The 19,909-nt window shown below is 39.0% G+C and overlaps 1 protein-coding gene across 2 annotated transcripts in view; it reads left to right on the top strand.

Annotated features, from left to right (window-relative positions):
* The window catches only part of SI (sucrase-isomaltase), a 146,978-nt gene that overhangs the window by 109,956 nt on the left and 17,113 nt on the right, over window positions 1–19,909 (top strand). Inside the window, exons 50-66 of one of the 2 annotated variants that reach the window (XM_075132140.1) lie at window positions 2,169–2,323; window positions 5,336–5,504; window positions 7,446–7,542; window positions 7,675–7,787; window positions 7,888–8,013; window positions 9,674–9,802; window positions 9,939–10,049; window positions 10,496–10,558; window positions 12,828–12,962; window positions 14,895–14,979; window positions 15,666–15,804; window positions 16,839–16,972; window positions 18,158–18,192; window positions 18,292–18,408; window positions 18,940–19,088; window positions 19,555–19,639; window positions 19,750–19,806. In XM_075132140.1, coding sequence (XP_074988241.1) covers window positions 2,169–2,323; window positions 5,336–5,504; window positions 7,446–7,542; window positions 7,675–7,787; window positions 7,888–8,013; window positions 9,674–9,802; window positions 9,939–10,049; window positions 10,496–10,558; window positions 12,828–12,962; window positions 14,895–14,979; window positions 15,666–15,804; window positions 16,839–16,972; window positions 18,158–18,192; window positions 18,292–18,408; window positions 18,940–19,088; window positions 19,555–19,639; window positions 19,750–19,806 — 1,899 coding nt within the window. The remainder of the gene's footprint in view (window positions 1–2,168; window positions 2,324–5,335; window positions 5,505–7,445; window positions 7,543–7,674; window positions 7,788–7,887; window positions 8,014–9,673; window positions 9,803–9,938; window positions 10,050–10,495; window positions 10,559–12,827; window positions 12,963–14,894; window positions 14,980–15,665; window positions 15,805–16,838; window positions 16,973–18,157; window positions 18,193–18,291; window positions 18,409–18,939; window positions 19,089–19,554; window positions 19,640–19,749; window positions 19,807–19,909) is intronic. The other variant, XM_075132141.1, reaches the window with a different exon arrangement.

Here is a 19,909-nt window from a genome sequence, read left to right on the forward strand (position 1 = left end):
TATTTGTTTACCTTATAAAGGACACAGGGATTGAGAGTGGACTCCTGTACATTATGTAAGGTGAACAAGAGCTTGAGCAAGGACTCTGCAGCCACTTACTTTTCACAGTTCAACACATGTGCAGCATCGTCTTCCTTAGCTGAACATTCTACTAGCTTAATTCTGCTGCCTTTAATCAGGCTGAGTAGTATCATGTTCTGCGACTCCTTTCATTGGGCCAGATTCTTACTCAGACTGAGTAGCACCTCACTCTCCAGTGAGCACTCATCCAGCACTCATCCAGTTGAAATCCGTGAGACTACTCAAGGAGTGAGAAACTGCTCAACAGAATTAACCAAGTACTGAAAATCCCTGTGCAAAATGTACTGTGTCTTTGTAGGATATGATAAAGATCTGAATTCAGTCTTAATGAAAGCCAAGTTTCATTAGAATACTCATTAATCAATGCCCCAATTAATATAAAAATGGTACACTCAAATGTTTGCTTGTATTAGTAACTAGTTGTGGAAAGGTCGTTGAACTCTATGTTAATACATATACCATCTTACCATGTATATAGCAATGGTATTAGGAGATTATTATGTTGGGAGCTTTGTATTTTTATAACATATTTGCAAATACATATCTCTAAATGCTTGTCATCTCAGTCTTTAAGTCAAAACCAAGGTATTCACTTTTAACCCAAAACATGAATTTAGAGGTAAGAAAGGTCTTCTACCAAATATTTTCCAACCTTTCATGTTTTTCTTAAACGTTGAGGGCTTTAGAGTGATAATAAAGGAAATTACTTTCCGTGAGCAAATTCTTTAGCAGAAGTAATCTGGAGGTTTTTACTTGCAAAGGGGCATAAAGAAAAACCCGCTTTTATGATTTTAGGGCTCCTAGTAAGGATCCCTAAGTTTTGCTCCTGAACAGGAATATCCTTACATTCTTTTTAAGTCAGGCCTCTTTCTAAAACATATCTTACCAAGTTTGTTCTCTTGAGATTGTTTTACCAGTGTGTTATGCTGGTGTCTTGTTCTCTGAAACAAGCATGTGTGGCTGTTTCTTTTGGACCCTGTGTATCCTAGATTTACAACGGGCCCATGTTCAGTACATTGGCAATTAGTCTCTCATCAAATATTCAATGTAAACACTTAAGAATAACTACCAGTTAGATACAAACACAAATTGAAAATATAGCATAAAAGAAAATAGTATAAATAGTTAAGCAATACATAAGTTATAAAAGTTGCATGTCTGAGCTTGTATAAAAGATGTTTGGATGTTTTATGGCCGAGAGAGGTATCATTTTTGACATTTTGGGAGCTTGTCACTAGCTGACAGGAAGCGGAAGCCTCCCGGAATTAGCCTTACATTTCACTTAATAACAGATGTAACCAAAATATAAGCAGGTGGTATTGCATTTTCTAAGCATGATGGGAATAACAATAATTGTAAGTACCTTTTAATATTCAGTTAACAGAGCAGGCAAATTGTAATAAACCAATATTATAAGAATTAATTATTAATTATTATTAATAAAGGTATTCTAATCTCTATAGAGGTCTATCTCTTAACACTGCCCTAATACTCTTAGTGAGTTAAGCCTGAAATCTTCAGGTGACAATTAACTGTCATTGATTATTTTAGCAGAAAGTCCTGCTAAAGTGCTTTATCCCACAATCACAAGCTACCTCCCACTTCCCACTTCCGCCAGCCTCCAACTATCCACTACTTAGCAGCCAAAACCTCCAGACTGGCCCCTGACATTGTCTACAATGCAGTTATTGAAGGCCAGTGCAGAAATTTTCTGGCATATTGAAAACTAAAAATGTAGAGGCAGCATAAATAAACTGTGAATTTAACATCAAAATAAACAACACAAAGGCTACTGTGCTGGTTGATTGTGTTTTTCATATGTAAAGGAAGCAGCCACACATTGCCACAAAATCCAGGAAAAAAAAGCCCCAGAATTTAGGTCCTATTTGTTGTCGAGTGCAGGGACCACAACTATAATGGTTGTTGTTACTTTCCCTATGATATTTACTTACATTCTTGAACATGACCACACACAGAAATAATTTTTTATTTCTCTTTGACTAAGGAGAACTTTTATTTAAAACTACAGTTGCAAGAAGCAGGTCTTATGTATTACACCTTCAAGACCACTGCCTTTCTTTTCATAGGTTTATGATGCCAACAATAAAAGATATGAAGTTCCAGTACCACTATTTCTCCCTAGTACTCCAACAAGTACAGAAGCAGGTCGACTCTATGAAGTGACCATTAAGAACAATCCATTTGGTATCCAGATTAGGCGCAAAAGCACCGGAACAATTATGTAAGTGAAAACTTTGTTTGCTATAGATGACATTTTAATTTTAACTTGTATGTTTGGTGGAAATCCCTGAGTACTGGCTTCGCCGTGGCACCTATAAAGGTGGAATAGCCTAACTGCCTTGAGTACAATCCCATCTGAAACACTAGGTATGTACTCGGGCAGCTAACCTGTCCCGTTGCTGGCATCGCTGCGGCTACACTTGTAGTTTTATCATGCTAGCTTGATGAGAACTAGCACAGGTATGTCTGTCTGAGCCGGAAATCACACCTGAAGCTCCAGTGTAGACATATCCTTAGAGGGAACATTATTACATCAGTGATAACATCCTCAAGAGCTTCCAGAGCAATTAATTCTCACTAAGAACTAAATCGATTGCAAAATATCATACTCATTCTCTAATCAAATTCAGAACAAAAAGAATGTGGTTTACAGATGCTGATTCTGAGCTGATACCTAGCTGAAAAGAGAGGCTATCCCACTGATGTTGGAGCTGTGGCTTAAACCAAATGAAGATAGCTAAACATTCTCCTTTGAGTGATAGCTAAACATTCTCCTTTGAGTGTCCATTTCACTGTAGGCGTATGTGCACCCAATGCACTTGCGTATGAGACTTCTGCCAGCAGTACCATTAGTCAGTATGTGTGCCCCTGCCCTTCTCGTGCATGGACCTGAGGGCATAAAAGGGACATGACTGCCACTTCCCTCTCAGTTCCTTTATACCATCTGTGGTGAGAGCTGGAGAGTTCTCTGTCGCTCTTGAGCCTCACTTAGCCATCTGTAAAAGAGATTTTCTGATTTTTGCATACTTCTAGTTCACTTCGTATAGTTACAGTTTAGTTAGTTAGCTCATGGTTTAAATCCAGGGGATTTTTGCATGGCAAAAAAAGCCAAAACATCTGTGTTCCACATGCACAGCTGTCATTGAGAGTTTCAAATGTTGCCTAATTCGTTTAGGAGAGGGACAAGTGGGGAACAAATGTCCTATCTGTTCCTCTTTCCCCACGAGGATGAAGAAACCAAGGAATTCCTGTCTTTAGTTAGTCTTCCTGAAAAAGCACCGTGTCCCTCTTAAGAGCCTGCCTCTGACCATGAGAGCAGAGCATTCCTCCACAAGGAGTGCCTCTCCGGGTGCCAGGGCTCCAAAGCCTGTTTTGGATGAGAAATGTAGATTTCTAGATCTAAGATCTAAGAAAGTTTAACAGATTAACCAAGAGAACAAAGAAAAGAATGGTTCCCCTATCATCTGTTATCCCTTCCTTGAAGGTGGGGGATTAGTACGTTGCCCTCCGGCTGCAGGATACATCCTTCCTAGCCACAGAAAGTATCTTTAATTCGTGGTAGGCAATATGCCTGTCAGCCTAACACATGTCCTGAGGGTGTTTATGGCAGTAGTGGCAGCTCATCTTCAACATTTAGGCATTCAGATATTTCCTTATTTGGATGACTGGCAGTGAGGAAGGAGTTTGCTCTCAGGATGTCCAAGCCATGTTGGTGTGCAGCAGGAAGGGCACAACCAGAGCTACTTATCCATGAAATGGAAAAGGCTCTCAGTCGGAACTGAGTCTCACCAGTTGTCACCAAGGAATCCAGACATTACGCATATATGAGATTACCTGCTATATTTGAAATCTCATGGTTTTCTCATCAGTTTTCTAAGGGGGCACTTAGCCTCCATCTCTGTGATACATCCACTGGTAGATGGGGTTTTCTGTCTTTTCGCATCTCTTGATGCCTCAGTTCTTAAAAAAAAAGGAGGACTTGTGGCACCTTAGAGACGAACAAATTTATTTGAGCATAAGCTTTTGTGAGCTACAGCTCACTTCATCGGATGCGTTCAGTGGAAAATACAGTGGGGAGATTTATATACACAGAGAACATGAAACAATGGGTGTTACCGTACACACTGTGATCAGGTATGGTGAGCTATTACCAGCAGGAGAGCGGGGGGGGGGGAAAAAACCCTGATAATCAAGTGATAATCAAGGTGGGCCATTTCCAGCAGTTGACAAGAAACTCTGAGGAACAGCAGGGGGGAGGAATAAACATGGGGAAATAATTTTACTTTGTGTAATGACCCATCTACTCCCAGTCTTTATTGAAGCCTAAGTTAATTGTGTCCAGTTTGCAAATTAATTCCAATTCAGCAGTCTCTCGTTGGAGTCTGTTTTTGAAGTTTTTTTGTTGAAGAATTGCCACTTTTAGGTCTGTAATCCAGTGACCAAAGAGATTGAAGTGTTCTCCGACTGGTTATGCTCAAATAAATTTGTTAGTCTCTAAGGTGCCACAAGTCCTCCTTTTCTTTTTGTGGATACAGACTAACATGGCTGCTACTCTGAAATCAATTCTTAAAAGTCCTCATTTGCATGTGCCCTGCTGTCTCTGATCCACTGCATGAAATTAGTTTTGTCCTGTTTGATGGTCTCCCCCTTTGATCTTTGAGCAACAACATCCTTATAATTGATGCTATCAGTGAATATAGTGTTTCTGGTAGCAGTCAGGTACAATCTGCCAAAAGGGTGAGCTTCAGACACTGTTAGCCAAGCCCCCTTTTAAGACATTTCACAAAGATAAAGTTTCTTTTAGGTCACACCTTGTTTATGTCTGAAGTTCCACCTCAATCAGATCATCAGTCTCTCTAACATCTCTTTTGCTTCCCCACGTCCCATCATTACTAAGCATACAATACACTGGGTTTAAAAACATCACTACCATTGAAATTAATATATAGATTAATTAAAGTTTCCTTCAGTTCTAAGAAACTTCTGAATACATATTTAGTGTTCATTTTAACTAAATTCCAGAGTGTATTCAATAATACCCAACTTCCTTGCACTCTGACACAGATAGTCTTCTAGCAGATTAAACAGTCATCCTGCACTTCATTAATAAAAGCAAATACATGGCTAATACACCAAATATTCTCTGTAACTTTCAAAATTCTCAGCCACTGTTGATATTTGTGTATCTTTCCAGCTCTTTACTGATGAAAGTTGGGTAATTCTTCTCTTTCAGTTGGGATTCTCAAGTACCTGGCTTCACCTTTAGCGACATGTTCATTCAGATTTCTACCCGTCTTCCATCAGAGTATGTCTATGGATTTGGTGAAACTGAACACGCTACGTTTCGGCGTGATATGAACTGGAACACCTGGGGAATGTTTACGAAGGACCAGTCCCCTGGTGTAAGTAGAGATGAAGTTTGAATTAGATTCTTTCCTAAGCAGCAATGATGTTCTTGGTACACATGACTTTGAGTTTTTTCCAGGGTGACTGTAGTATATTTTGTTTTAAAATAATGCAGGCAGTAATATTGGTGTATGATATGCCCTGTTCACAGATATCATTATCATTACAACAAACCAAAACTCAGTTTAGTAACAGTTAAGTTCCTATCAGGTAACTTGGGGTTTGGAAAAAAACTTCTCTTGAAACAGGTTATTCCATTTTGGATTAATTGCACTTTTCTCTGAAGCATGTAATATTTACCACATCTGGAGATGGGATAGCAGGCTATATGGGCCACTGATCTTATCTATGTCATGTCAATTCCTCTGTTTCTGAGGTGTATGTTGGTTTCTACAAGAGCTGAGCAGAATTGGAGAACTATTTTTGGCAGTACTTTTTGCCAATTTTCTCTCATCCTTCCCAAGTTCTGGAAATTTAACTTTTATTAACTTGTCAAGGTTTGATTATTTTGTTGAAGGCCACTTTGTGAAATACACTTCTAGCCTGAAATATTGTGGTTTTAATAGTTCATATAGACATGTCTTGGCAGCCGTTTTATCCCCTTTGGAAATTTGGCTTGTGTAGAGAGGACAAGGAGAGGGAGAGCAACCCATAGACAATCACTCTCACACGCCTAGTTAAAATATAGATTTTGGCCAGGTTTCCTGCGATGCTGGATGCTCGGAGCTCTCATTGGCTTTAATGGGAATTGCAGGAGGGTGCCCAGCAATTGTGAAAGCAAGTGAGATTGGGGCAGAAATGGTGAGGAACATAAGCACAATGGTTCCACCTCCAAGAGTGAGATGGGTTAGTACCAGGTCCTGCAATCCCAACAGCCCCGCACTACGTGGGCCACCCTGAGGCACCAAGATGTCAGCAGCAAGAAGCAGGGAGCAAGGAGAAGGCAATTGTCAGATCTCCCTGTGAGCAGAGCAGGCATGAGCTCAGATGGAGCCAGCCTCATATCACTGTAAGGCTGCTCCTATAAATGTGACTAAATGCTGGAGGACTTGGACATAATCCTGGGTGATCTTTTCTGGGTTAAAGGGGTACAAAAATGTCCACTCTTCCAAGTTCATAGTCTGGGGCTGCTGCCCAAGGTGGCCCCACTCTCTGAGAAGATGTAGAAGTGTGCCCGGGTAGGGCTTCTACCTGCAAACAGAAAGAGAAGTGGGTCTGTCTGGGGCCTCAAATGTAAATAGTAATTTCTATACACATATGTAAAACGACTAAGACTGATCACTAACTCAGCCTGACTTTAGAGACTAACAAATTTATTTGGGCATAAGCTTTCATGGGCTAGAACCCACTTCATCAGATGTATGAAGTAAAAGATATAGGAGCAGGTATAAATACATGAAAGGATGTGGGTTGCTTTACCAAATGTTAGGTCAGTCTAACAAGATCAATCAATTAACAGCAGGATACCAAGGGAGGAGAAATAACTTTTGAAGTTATTCCATGGGCCACTCTCTTTCCACTTCATTGGTTTTCTAGTTGTAAACTGCTGAGCTGTCATTGTTAAAAATGTGTGATAGGAAAATACATGTGTGGGTCATGTTATAGACTGTTACATGTTTCTCTCCTTTATATGCTTCTTCATCAGTCTAATGATGATATATCTTGCTGTCTTCTACCTACATAGCTGTACTCTCCTGACCTTTACAATTACACCTTTAGAACTTTTTGTATAAAACAGAAATGTCAAAAGGCCATTTGAATGTATCCATACAGTACAAGAAAAGTTCTTAAAATTTAAAATGTGGGAAAGGTATTTTATGAGAGTGGATTTATCAGTAGTCATTTAGGAATATTAGACCGTTTACTTGCCAGTAGAATGTTCACAAATATGTTCACCTCCAAAGTGAAACCATAACTTCTTTTTCTTGTTTTTGCAGTACAAATTGAATTCCTATGGTTTACATCCCTTTTACATGGGCCTGGAAAATGATGGAAATGCTCATGGAGTCCTCTTGCTTAACAGCAATGCAATGGGTAAAAAAAAAAAAAAAAAAAAAAATCACACAATTTTTTTTATTCCTGAAGTGTTTTCATACATTATGTCCTTTTCCTTAAGAGTGGATTATCTAAACATTCACTTTCTGCTTTCACTTTCTGGGTTTTCAGATGTCACATTCCAGCCAACTCCTGCTCTGACATATCGCACTATCGGAGGAATTCTGGACTTTTACATGGTGTTGGGCCCAACGCCAGAGCTTGTTGTTCAGGAATACACTGCAGTAGGATTGATTATGTTAAAATAAATTGTATTTTTGTCCTGTTTTCCATATCACCATGATTAAATAATGTTTTCTCCCCCCCCTATTTTACTGTTGTTAGCTGATTGGACGACCGGTCATGCCACCGTACTGGGCTTTAGGATTCCAGCTGTGCCGTTATGGATACAAAAACGACACAGAAGTCTCTGACCTGTACGAGGCAATGAAGGCAGCCCGGATACCTTATGTATGTTGATTACAGTTATAATTAGTGATGTTATTTGAATTCTCTAATCACAGGTTTGTTCTCTTGGGAAAAAGAAATGAGAAATCATTATGCCCTGTTCACAGATATCATTATCATTAGCCCAAACAAAAACTAAATTTAATCCTATCAGGACCAACTCTTGCTGTTCAGCCTGGAAAGAATGAAAGTCAGACATTATGGGGAAAGTCTGTATCATTCCTTGTCACTTTCCCATCACCTCCAACAGTGTTGATAAGGTTGTCCAACATACCATAAGGCGTTTGCTTCCATCTCCTACAGATTCTGAAGAGCAACACATTCTCTAACTTTATCCATATTGTGCCCTCATGCAGAACCTTAATAGTAGCCTCATATTCCCTGTATCCGTGCATCTGGCTGTCAGAATACATTCATTTGGAAAATTATTCTTCCTTAACATTGCTGAGATCACTGTTAAGGTTTCATGTAAGAGCAGAAATTGGATGAAGTCCACAGTAGGTCATATCCCATTACGGGCCCCCATTTGTACTTTTCAAGTAGTCTGTAAGGATGGAACCCACGTCTCTGGATCTAAAAGCATGAGCCTCTACTTTTTGAATTAAAGGACCAAGCACATTATCTTAGAGAAAGTAGCAAACTCATAAACCTCTATATGTGGTCACTAGGGGATGCATCTTTTTTTAAAAAAGCCATTGTGTGTTCTTAACTCAATTTACACTCTGTTGGTGGCCAGTGGTTTACTTCCACCTAATGTGTGGAAACTACAAATTGCAGAGCTTCCTGTAGCTGGGGTAGAAATCTGGTGGTGGGTCTTGTTATGGTCTTCACTATGAGTTTATCTAGTATTAGTTAACTTGAATTAAATAATCTGAGTTAAGAACACATCATATTGTCCAAGAGAAGACAAGGCCTAGAGTCAGATAAATAGCTACTGATGTTAGCATGGGTTATACACTTCTTCTGGGCAGGGAAGTTTATCCCAAATGTCAGAGGGCTACAGCAGTTCATCTCCATTTATGCATAGCCCCCACTCGTAACAATAACCCCAGTCAGTTTATTTACAGGATTGAATTCTTGACGTCAGGAGCTAACAGCACAAACTACTGCTTAAGTTAAAGGACCATAAAATTTTTCCACCGTGTCTAAAATGACAATTCTGGCACTACTGTTGCACCATACCATTTTGTTTTCATGGCATTCTCCCTGCATGAGAGAAAGCCCCAATTTATATCTCTCTTTACTTAACTTTATTAGCTGCTGTATAAGAACATTGTAAAAACATGTACATGGAAAACGGTGCTTCCTTCAAATCTTAAATTGTGCCTCTATATAAATATTTTGAGCCAACATCTTCCTGGTGCAAATCCACAACATTTATAATATGGGTGAATATGCAGAACATACCGATGAATCTAACCCAATATCTTTGCTTTAAAATACAGCATTTTGCCATTTTACCTTTGTTCAAGGCAACACTTCTTTTACTTTGATTGTTGTGTTTTAAATATTAGTTAGGCAAACTAATTCAGAAAAAAATAAGAACCCCAGATGTTACCATTTGAACATTCTGAAGTTAATCCAATCTTTCTAAAGTTCATTACGCCTTTGACGTCTAAAATAATTTCTAACCTTTTCTGTGTCTTGTTTTCACTTATTGCAGGATGTACAATATACAGACATTGATTACATGAACCGGAAGTTAGACTTTACTCTCAGCCCAAACTTTGCAGGACTTCCTGCTCTGATTAATCGAATAAAAGATGAAGGAATGAGATTCATCATTATTCTGGTCAGTAGTTTGGTACTTTTTTCTTTACTTAGTATACTTATAGATAGTGAAATACCATAATTCACTTAATGAATTAAATAACGTACATATTTGTTCCTTAAAATAACTGTAAAACTGGATTCACTCTGTATTTTAGGACCTACCCATATCAGGCAATGAAACAAATGATTATCTAGCATTCACAAGAGGTGTGCAGGATGATGTCTTCATCAAATGGCCTAACAGCACTGAGATTGTCTGGGCAAAGGTACTGTTGTGAGAACTAGTTTAAAAATGAGGAGTGGATTTCAAAATGACTGTTCTGAGTAAATTGCATTTTTTTTTTTTAAATTGAGGACTATCTTATGTGGAATCCTCGAGCTTTGCCTGCCACCCCTCTTGTTAAGTGTATCTGTGCTACCTCTGGGAGAGGTAATAGTGAGATAATTTAGCCTGTAGTGCTATCACTATAATAATGTTATTCAACTGTATCCCTTTTTTTCTTAGGGGAGGGGTGTGCATGTTCATAGAAGGAATTTATTTTGTACAGTGCTAAATGTACGTACACTGCAAAACATGTAATATTTTCTTTGCAGTTGTGTGTGCACTCTGACCTGCAAAGAGTACATTTTAAAAGCTGTAGTATGTCTCAGAAACTACATAAAAATCAATTCAGTGTAGCTTAATTTCTTTTCTTCCCTCCTTTCTCTTTAGGTTTGGCCAGAATATCCTAATATAGTAGTTAATGATTCTGCAGATTTAGAAACACAGATCCAGGTATGTACGCTTAACACTTCTACCAGTGTTCCCTTCAGCCCCCTCTCTCACAGTTTCTCCACCTCAACCTGCTCTACTTTCCTTCCTTCCTTCCTTCCTTCCTTCCTTCCTTCCTCCCTTTCTCTGGTTTTCCAGTTCGCTAATCACTCCTTGCACACCCCCACACCACAGATTTTCTTTTAATAGGGGAAAAAACCATGGAACTAAAATGACATTTCAAAAAGTCCCTCTGCTTGTGTGTTATATTCCTTCCACCCTTTTTCTTATGGACTTAAACTGTAAGATCTTCAGGGCAGGGGCTGTCCAGCACTCTGTATAGTACTGATGAGACCATGTTCCCAGTTGGTCTGTAAGGCTGTAAAACAAACTGTAAATAATAAATAATAGTTGTTATTAAATGTACTTTATATACTAGTCATCCTACACCTACACTTTGTATAATAAAAAAGAGTTGGATAGTGAAATCTTACAATATTGGGAGCGTTGAACAGCCGTAGGATTGTTAATGAGGACTATTACTAATCACATACAGTGTTGGCTATGAAATGCCCCAGCCATTCATATGGTGTAATCCCTAGTGTTTCTCACACTCCATTCATTTAGATTTTGGTTCCCCCTAATTGTACTGGTGCTGGATAGAATCCTATGGAAACACAGAGTAAAATCCTGGCTCCATTGAAATCAATGGCTTAGGATATGTCTGCACTAGAGCTAGGAGATGTAATTTCCAGATTCATAGAATCATAGAATATTAGGGTTGAAAGGGACCTTAGGAAATCATCTAGTCCAACCCCCTGCTCAAAGCAGGACCAATCCCCAGTTTTTTGCCCCAGATCCCTAAATGGCCCCCTCAAGGATTGTTAATTTCTGTTAATTTCCTTTGGTGACCCTTGGTGTTCGCATTGTGCGAAAGTGTAAATAACACTTCACTTTTTCTACACTATTTATGACTGTGTAGACCTCTATCATATCTCCCTTTGTCTTGTCTCTTTTAAGCTGAATAATCACAGTCTTTTTTTCTCTCTCTCCTTGTATGGAAGCCATTCCATACCCTTGGTCATCTTTGTTGCCCTTCTCTGAACCTTTTCCAGTTCCACTATATCTTTTTATTTTCCCTGATGAGGCGACCAGAATTGGACACAGTATTCAAGGTATCAGTGTACCATAGATTTATTTAGTGGCATTGTATATGTATAGTTGGGATTATTTTTTCCAGTGTGCATTACTTTCCAAAGTTGGGTTTCATCTGCCATTTTGTTGTCCAGTCACCCAATTTTGTGAGATCCTTTTTTAACTCCCCAGGCTCCTTTGGACTTAGCTATCTTGAATAATTCTATATTGTCTGAAAACTTTGCCATTTCACAGTTATTGGTCCTTCTCTCTTATCCCATGACTATTTAGTTTGCTTAAAAGCCTTTGGTGAGGGACCTCGTCAAAGGCTTTTTGAAATTCCAAGTACACTATATCGACTTGATCACTGTTATCCACATGTTTGTTGAGCCCCTTTAAGAATTCTAATGGAACGGTGAGGCATGGCTTACTTTTACAAAAGACTCTTCCCCCCAAAATTATCTTTATCCAGATTTGTTGCCCCAAAAGAATAGTTTTATTTTGGGTATCTCCCCCACCTCCTCTGCAGTGAAAACTGATGCAAATAGTTCATTTAGTTTCTCTGCAATGGCCTGATCTTCCTTGAGTGATCCCTTAACATCTTTGTCATCTAATGGCCCCACTGCCTGAATGGCAGGCTTCCTGCTTCTGATGTACTTACAAAAAATCTTACTGTTAGTTTTTACATCTTGAAGAAGTTGCTTCTCAAATTCTTTCTTGGCTTGCCTTACGATACTCTCACAATAAACTTGCCAGAGTTTGTTCTCCTTTCTATTTTCCTCTCTTGAATTTGACTTTCAAATGTTAAAGGATGCCTTTTTTACTCTAATGGCCTCCCTGTCTCTGCTGTTTAGCCATTGTGGCATTCTTTTGGTGCTCTTCCTCTCTCTTTTTTATTTGGATTATGCATTTAGTCTGATACTCTATTTACCTGAGACTATTTACTTTAGTCTGAGACATGTTAACTTGAACAGTTAACAAAGAATACGAGCTTTAGGATTGAGTTTCATACCGCTGTAGGCGCATATTAACAATAGATGTCTGTAGTTTAACTGCAATCTTAGTCAGTGGTTTCATTTGATTAGGTTGTTAAATCAGTTGAATACATTGATATCCAGCACCTGTGTCTCTTTTCATATATTGTATGTTACTATTTTAGCTGTACAGAGCTTACGCAGCTTTCCCAGATTTCTTCCGCAATTCTACAGCACAGTGGTGGCAAAAAGAAATAGTAGAATTCCACACTAATCCAGCTAATCCAGGGAAGAGTGTAAAATTTGATGGCCTGTGGACTGTAAGTGCATGCCTTCTCTTGTTTTGGTTCTTTGTTTAGTAATACCCCATGTAGGAGATTTGTTACTGGTTTCACACAATTCTTACTATTCTAAGAAGGCTTCAGTAACTTTTATGCCACTAAGTAGTTCATTATCTTTAATACCATGTTGACTGCTCCTTCATCTCAATGGCTGAGCCCACAATGAGGAAACCTGAGTGTTAGCCTCACCAATAAGTTCAAACACTACGTATCAGCTTAATGCTGTTTGTTTTGGGGGATCTGTACCTGACGGCCACATTTCATAATGCTTTCTGTGGGAGTTATAGGATCGGGTCTGACTTTGTGGTGAGCCAGTATAAACAACTGTGGATGAAATGCAAGTTAGCAAGAAGGTAAATCAGAGCACTAGTTCTAGCAAAGTAATCTAACACCTGCTCCTGCAAGGATATTTCCCAGTTGTGTAATCTTTGTGAGTCAATTTAGTGCTCAAAACAGTTGGGGTTAAAACAAATTGACTTCATCGAGTTATTGTTTCGTTGGGCACTGTGTAAGCTTCCTCCCATCACTATCAGTGCACATCCGTCCCTGTGGAAAAGTTAAATTTCAGGTTATGAAATTGCCCAAAATGCAATAATGTAGACCACCTAAACAATTCACGTAATATCTTTAGATGTGATGAGTGTACAATGTATATCCACATATACTAAACGGGCCGTATCAGTCAGCATTGTTTTGACAAATAATGTTCTCTTAACAACTCCTCCCAAAATCACTGCAAAAGATCATCTTGCTTTCTAAATAATTGTAGCCACCCAATGTAAAATATCTGGGTTAATGTATTATTACCATGAGGGAAAACCTGCTGTTAAGAAAAATCTGTGTTCCTGTAGTTTGTTTTATGTAAATGGCTGATATATGAAATTTTGGGGTTGAGTTTCAAAGCTGTCTAGGGGATTATGACACACACTAGTTTTATTGGAAGATATGTCTAAATTCCCTAGACTCCTTTGAAAATCACAACTTCAAGAGATTACAATATGTCTGGCTTTCATTTATAGAAAATGTTACTCTGTAGCCATCTCCTAAAGAAATATGTCAACACAGAGATTTCTGAGCTTATTAATGCAGTACAATAATGATATGGCAATTAGGATAAACACCATCAATATCATTATACTGTACTTTGACAAGCGGTGAAAAAATCTATTCCTGGTCTATTCTGTGTTTCTGAATCCAGCACAAATGTCTGTGTGTTAGCGCGTATAAAATGAATGACGGGGGAGCATTTTGGATGGATCGAGTAAAATATGCAAAGTGGAGCCTGTTGAATAGTAAAATGCTTGACTGGTGAATACAAGGACAGAGTTCAGATTGCAGTGATCTGTGGGGACATTTCAATGGGCATATGGCGCTACTCAGCATGCATATGGATAACAGAATTGGAGCTGTGTGAGAAACATGGAACACGTGCAGCTTCTAGGCTTAAAGAGTGCACCCCTCTGCCCTGTTTAGTGAGCTTCTCTCTTCCCCAGGCTGATTCAGAAATGTCACAGATGTACTCCACAGGGAGTTATACAGCCACGTCCATAGCTTCTCAGCCAGGAGCCTGAGAAGTAGGGGCCTTTAGTGTATGGAAATAAAATGCAAGTTTGGGGAAGCACCCTAATTAATTCAGTCAGAGCTCGGGGAGGCCAACAGCTAGTGGGGAAAAGAAATAACATTCGTAACAGCACAGCATTTGTCAGCAGAAGGGTTCTGATGAATTTTCCATTTGTATTCAGTTTGTGTGTATATTTGCTTCCTTGTTTGTAAGTAGGCATATTTTTCCCTTAGAATTCAAACGGGCAGATTTAGGAAACTTTAGTTCATTGAATATCTGAGTTGACATTGGTTCAGGACAAAGTTACTGAATATTTGTGTTCTTTTCTTAAATATATATATATATATTAGGACATGAATGAACCAGCAAGCTTTATTAATGGAGCAGTTAATGGCTGCAGAGAACCACTTCTAAACCACCCCCCTTATATGCCAGGTAAGAAATCTTGTCTGTAGTTTGCACTCTTATTACCACGTACATTGTTATTAAATCATACCCTGTGTCACCCAGCAGAAAAGATTTGTAAACTGGATCCTTTATTATTAATGATTCTCTGTGGGCCAAAAGAAGAGAGTTTATTTGGTCCAACCTTGCATAAAATATTCAGCATTAATTTATTTTTTCATATTAAAATCCAGGATTGTAAGCATCAATAATAATATTTTACTTAAGATTACTTCCTATGATATACTTTGGGGCTGTAGTTAAAAATCTAAGGAGAACATGCAAACTAAGGTCCCGATTCCGCATACTAAAATGGTACTTTTGTCGTGCGGACAATGGTAGTTGGTACACACTCATATCCAGTTTGTAATAATATTGTGGCCGTGAATTAGTACACAAGAGTGTTGGACGTAGATAGTATTTGGAGACAAATTCTCAAAAAATTGGAGTAACACCATCAAGGGATCCATCCTGCCATCATTCTACTTGAGGAACTACTGTTGCCAAATTGCTGGGAAGACATGGCCCTAAATGTTCTTGCCAAAATATATCAGGACACAGGTAGTTGAAAGAGGGCAGTAGTAAAGGAAAAATGGAGGTTTAAAGAGTGAGTGACTTACCTGGTTTCTTGTTGGCACTATGTTTAATGGTTTGACTTTTAATCTCCTCCTTGTTAGCTTTGGCAGAAAAGGAAAAAGGGCTGAATCTTGTGACCTTGTGCATGGAAAGTCAACAGTTCCTGCCAGATGGGACCCCTGTCAGGCACTATGATGTACATAGTCTGTATGGATGGTCACAGGCAAAACCTACCTACTAGTAAGTCATTTTCACTTTTTTATTCTCAAAAAACTAGTGTCTTTGCAGCCAGATGGTGGTCTCAATTACTGAGGTGTAAACCCTGAGTATTTTCATTGATATCAGTGGAAGTAGCTTCAGTGGCATAATTGAGCCTTACCCTTGATGATCTGCAATTCCATCATTAATAGTTTGTTGACTTCCATGGGCTTTGGATCAGGTCCAAAAAGCTGGTTGCCATTTTCTAATACCGCTACCTTGGACATCTGAAATGTGGTCCCAGCAAATACAGCTTTATTTACCAGGGTAAAAGATGGCCATTGAGTTTCTTTTTGCACGCCAGTGATACAGCAGGTCTGTAACAATTAAATTGCCTCTCCTGTTTATGTGCTTGGAAGAGAGAATGGTAATCCATACCAAAATATGAAACTTTTGAAGTTTGTATAACTTTAACTTGCAAAGCTCTTTGAGAACTTCAAATAAAAAATACTACAGAAGTGCAAGCGATTAGCACTGTTGTTAGTTCACTGTGTAGTATGTAATATAACCACAATACAGCATTTATAAAATGTTAGTCTAGTGTGAAAAATATTAAGGGCCAGAGTGTAGGTGTGCAAGACATTATGCCCCTTCTCCCACTCAGTCCCAGAACAATCTGAATCCTTGTGCTCCCAGTGCTTCATCCTGAGAGGGGCTGAGCACTTCACAGGTTTGTTCTGGAGAACGCTGATGCTGACTGCAAAGGCAGCAGCCCCAACTCTTTCCCCACTGGCAAGTAGTTCTGATCTAGGTCCTCATCCTAAATCATAAACATTTATGCACATAAGTAACTTTACTTTTGCAACTAATTCTTCTTAACTCTATAGAACTACTGACAGTAAATTTAAACATGTGCATACATGGTTACAGGATCAAGGCTTCAGAAGCTAAGAACTACGTTTTCCATAGAAATGTGGTCTCTCCATTTGATGTCTCCTAATTAGGTATTTTACAGAAGGGATTTTTCCCTATGATTGCCGCATCTAATGTGCTTATGTTTGTATTTTTGATATCAGTGCTGTACGCAATGCCACAGGGGAACGTGGAATTGTTATCACCCGATCAACATATCCCTCTAGTGGACAATGGGCAGGTCACTGGCTTGGAGATAACTATGCAAGATGGGACCAACTTGAAAAATCTATTATTGGTATGAGGAGTAACTTATTTTAATGGCCCTCAAGCTTCAAATCATCACAGAGGAAAAATGTCTGCTGAAGCACAATTGCTGCACTTAGAGTTAATTTTGTTTTTCGAGCTATTTCTGATGTTATCACTATTTTCGATATAGGGAGTAGCCCTGAAGCCTGAATGAACTTCTTAGGATTGCCCAGTGTAGAACAACTCTCCTTATTGATGAATAAGTAACATCTGAGCAACCTTGAAACATGTTAAGTTGTATCCAACCTGAGCTATTGTTTTAAACAAAATTAAACATCTCTTTGTCAGATAGACTAAGACAGCTAAGACTGGCTGTTCAGTTGATGCTACATGTATTTAAAAACACACCAATGAAGGTACAACGTAAGGAGCGGAAATATCAAGAATCTCCACATTAGCGTGACCAAAAGATCATAGGGCACTCAGAGAAGTGATTAATTAAGATCAACTGCATGAGCTTACCACAGAACTACAGGAAATCACATTTCCTGTGACATACAGCCCACGGTTCTATGCATATAGTACAAAATCAACATTTGGAAAACCACTACATAACCAGTGGGACACTGGCTAGTCTCCAGATGCTAACAGATATGGGAAAACTGCGAGGTGGTTTTGTACTGGGACATGAGAGAGTTTCAGTAAGAGAGGGACAAATCCTTGGAGCTTGAATAGGGATGCAGAACTCTTTTTATTGAGTCATCCAGACACCGGGTAATTGAACCATGCATAAGAGGCAATGGTATTTTTGCTGAATCACTGCAAAGTTGTATCAAGTGTCTAATTAGCTTCAGTGTAGGGGTGTAAGCTCCAACCTATGGCGCTTTCTCAGGTATATGGATGTAGAAACAAAGAGGGATCAGACCCATAAGGAAAACCCTAGAAACATTCAAGCTATGAGGGCTTAGGCTGAGGTTTATGTTGTGTTGTCATGTAAACTACCAAGAAAAGCAACTTTCAGTTGTTGTGTAAATTTGGATGATATCACAGCAAGAAAGTGGAATTGTGCCATTTTACAGTTTTGTATCATGGGGAAGTGGGACCAAGACAGACCTTGTCTGTAGGGAATCCCATCTGGCCCCACCTCCCCTTCTAAGAATCCCTCCTTATTTGGCCTGACAGAGAAAGATGCAACTGAAGAGTTTGTCTTATTTATTTCTGGATTTTTTGGCAGGTATAATGGAGTTTGGCCTCTTTGGAATTTCCTATGTAAGTTAAGCTATTAGTTAAAAACATTTAGAATAGGAATTTAATACCATTCTAATCATCTACAGTGTTAAGTTCTAATTACCTTTTACATGCTTTTAGATTGGAGCAGATATCTGTGGCTTCTTCAATGATACAACGTATGAAATGTGTGCCCGCTGGATGCAGCTTGGATCATTTTACACCTATTCTAGAAATCATAATGTGATAGGAACTATGGTGAGTTGACGGTTCTCTGTAAATTATATGCCACTGAGATTAGTCAATTCAAATACCATTATCTACAGTCCCTTTCCAAGGGAGTGCTCTGTAATAATGAAAGGATGATTCACCCTAAAGTAGGTCCTGATTGAGCATCCATGGAAATCAATGGAAACAATCCCATTGACTTCACTGGGGCTTGGATCAGAACCTACCTCTCAGTATCCATTACCACAGTATCATGCCTGCCGTTTGGCTGTCTGGAAGGGAGCTGACTTCATTTCCCAGGAAGCCAGCAGAGCAGACTTCAGCTATAACCAGCTTTATTTGGATTTGCTTTGGACCCACAAAGATGCATGCTTTACTTTACTCAGTTTATTGGAGTTCTCTAAATGTGCTGGTTTCCGTCTAAAACTTTTTGTTTGAACTTTAGTCAATAAAGCCAAATTCTGCTATTGGATGCCCACATGCATTTCCCTTTGACAGGAAGATGGGTACAAGAGAGATTTTACAATACAAAGAGTAACCCTGTTTTATCTTTATTTTTAGAGGCAAGATCCTGTTTCCTTTGATGAAAAATTTCAAAATATTTCCAGGGACATACTCAATACAAGATACACACTGTTACCTTATCTCTACACTTTAATGCACGAAGCCCATGTTCTTGGTAGCACTGTAGCTCGTCCTGTGCTCCACGAGTAAGTATTAAGCGTTTGAAAGCAACGCTGATACAGAATAACTGAATCGTTATGAAGCAGGAGTTGAGTCTTTGCCCAGTCATAAACCTCACGCATGTTTTTTTCCCTATGACCTGTATGACACTATGAGTACATTCCTTTCCATAGCCCTTTGTCCTTCTCTGTTCTGACTGGCCCTTCCCCACCTCTGACTAATTGGGGATACAGTAGCAGACAATCTGTCCCTTCCTGTAGGGAAGTGCAGTCTAGATGGCATGAGCTGAAAAAAGGGAGTTTATCCAGCTAATGATGCTCTTACAATGGCACATCAGTAACTTTAACCACCTAGAAAAATGGTGTTTCACTTCTGTATGGGGGCCTCCTGGCAAGTAGAATTGATTGGCGATAGTAACCTGACTGTGTGCCCAGAATAAAAAATAAGACTGAAAAGATTAAGCTGTGATTGACAATGTTTCCATTCTTTTAGGTTTGTGGATGACAAAAAAACTTGGGAGATATACAAACAGTTTTTGTGGGGCCCAGCACTGCTGATTAGCCCTGTATTGGATCAAGTAAGCATTTCAACATTTATGTTCTTTATGGAATGAACATTTCAAAGGGAGTTTATATAAACATTGATTTAAGTTTTAATTCTTATTATAAGTATGCTTTCCCATTTCAGGGAGCTACAGAAGTGAATGCTTATATACCCAATGCACGCTGGTATGATTATTACACGGTAAGCAACTTAATTAAGAGTGTTCTTTGTACAATAGACCTTTTTAAAGAATTGGATCCTAGAAGGTGCTGAGCACATCCTTAGAGATACTGTACACCTTTAA

This window comes from Caretta caretta, chromosome 9 (assembly GCF_965140235.1).
Source record: "Caretta caretta isolate rCarCar2 chromosome 9, rCarCar1.hap1, whole genome shotgun sequence".
In the NCBI taxonomy this organism is placed as follows: domain Eukaryota; kingdom Metazoa; phylum Chordata; order Testudines; family Cheloniidae; genus Caretta; species Caretta caretta.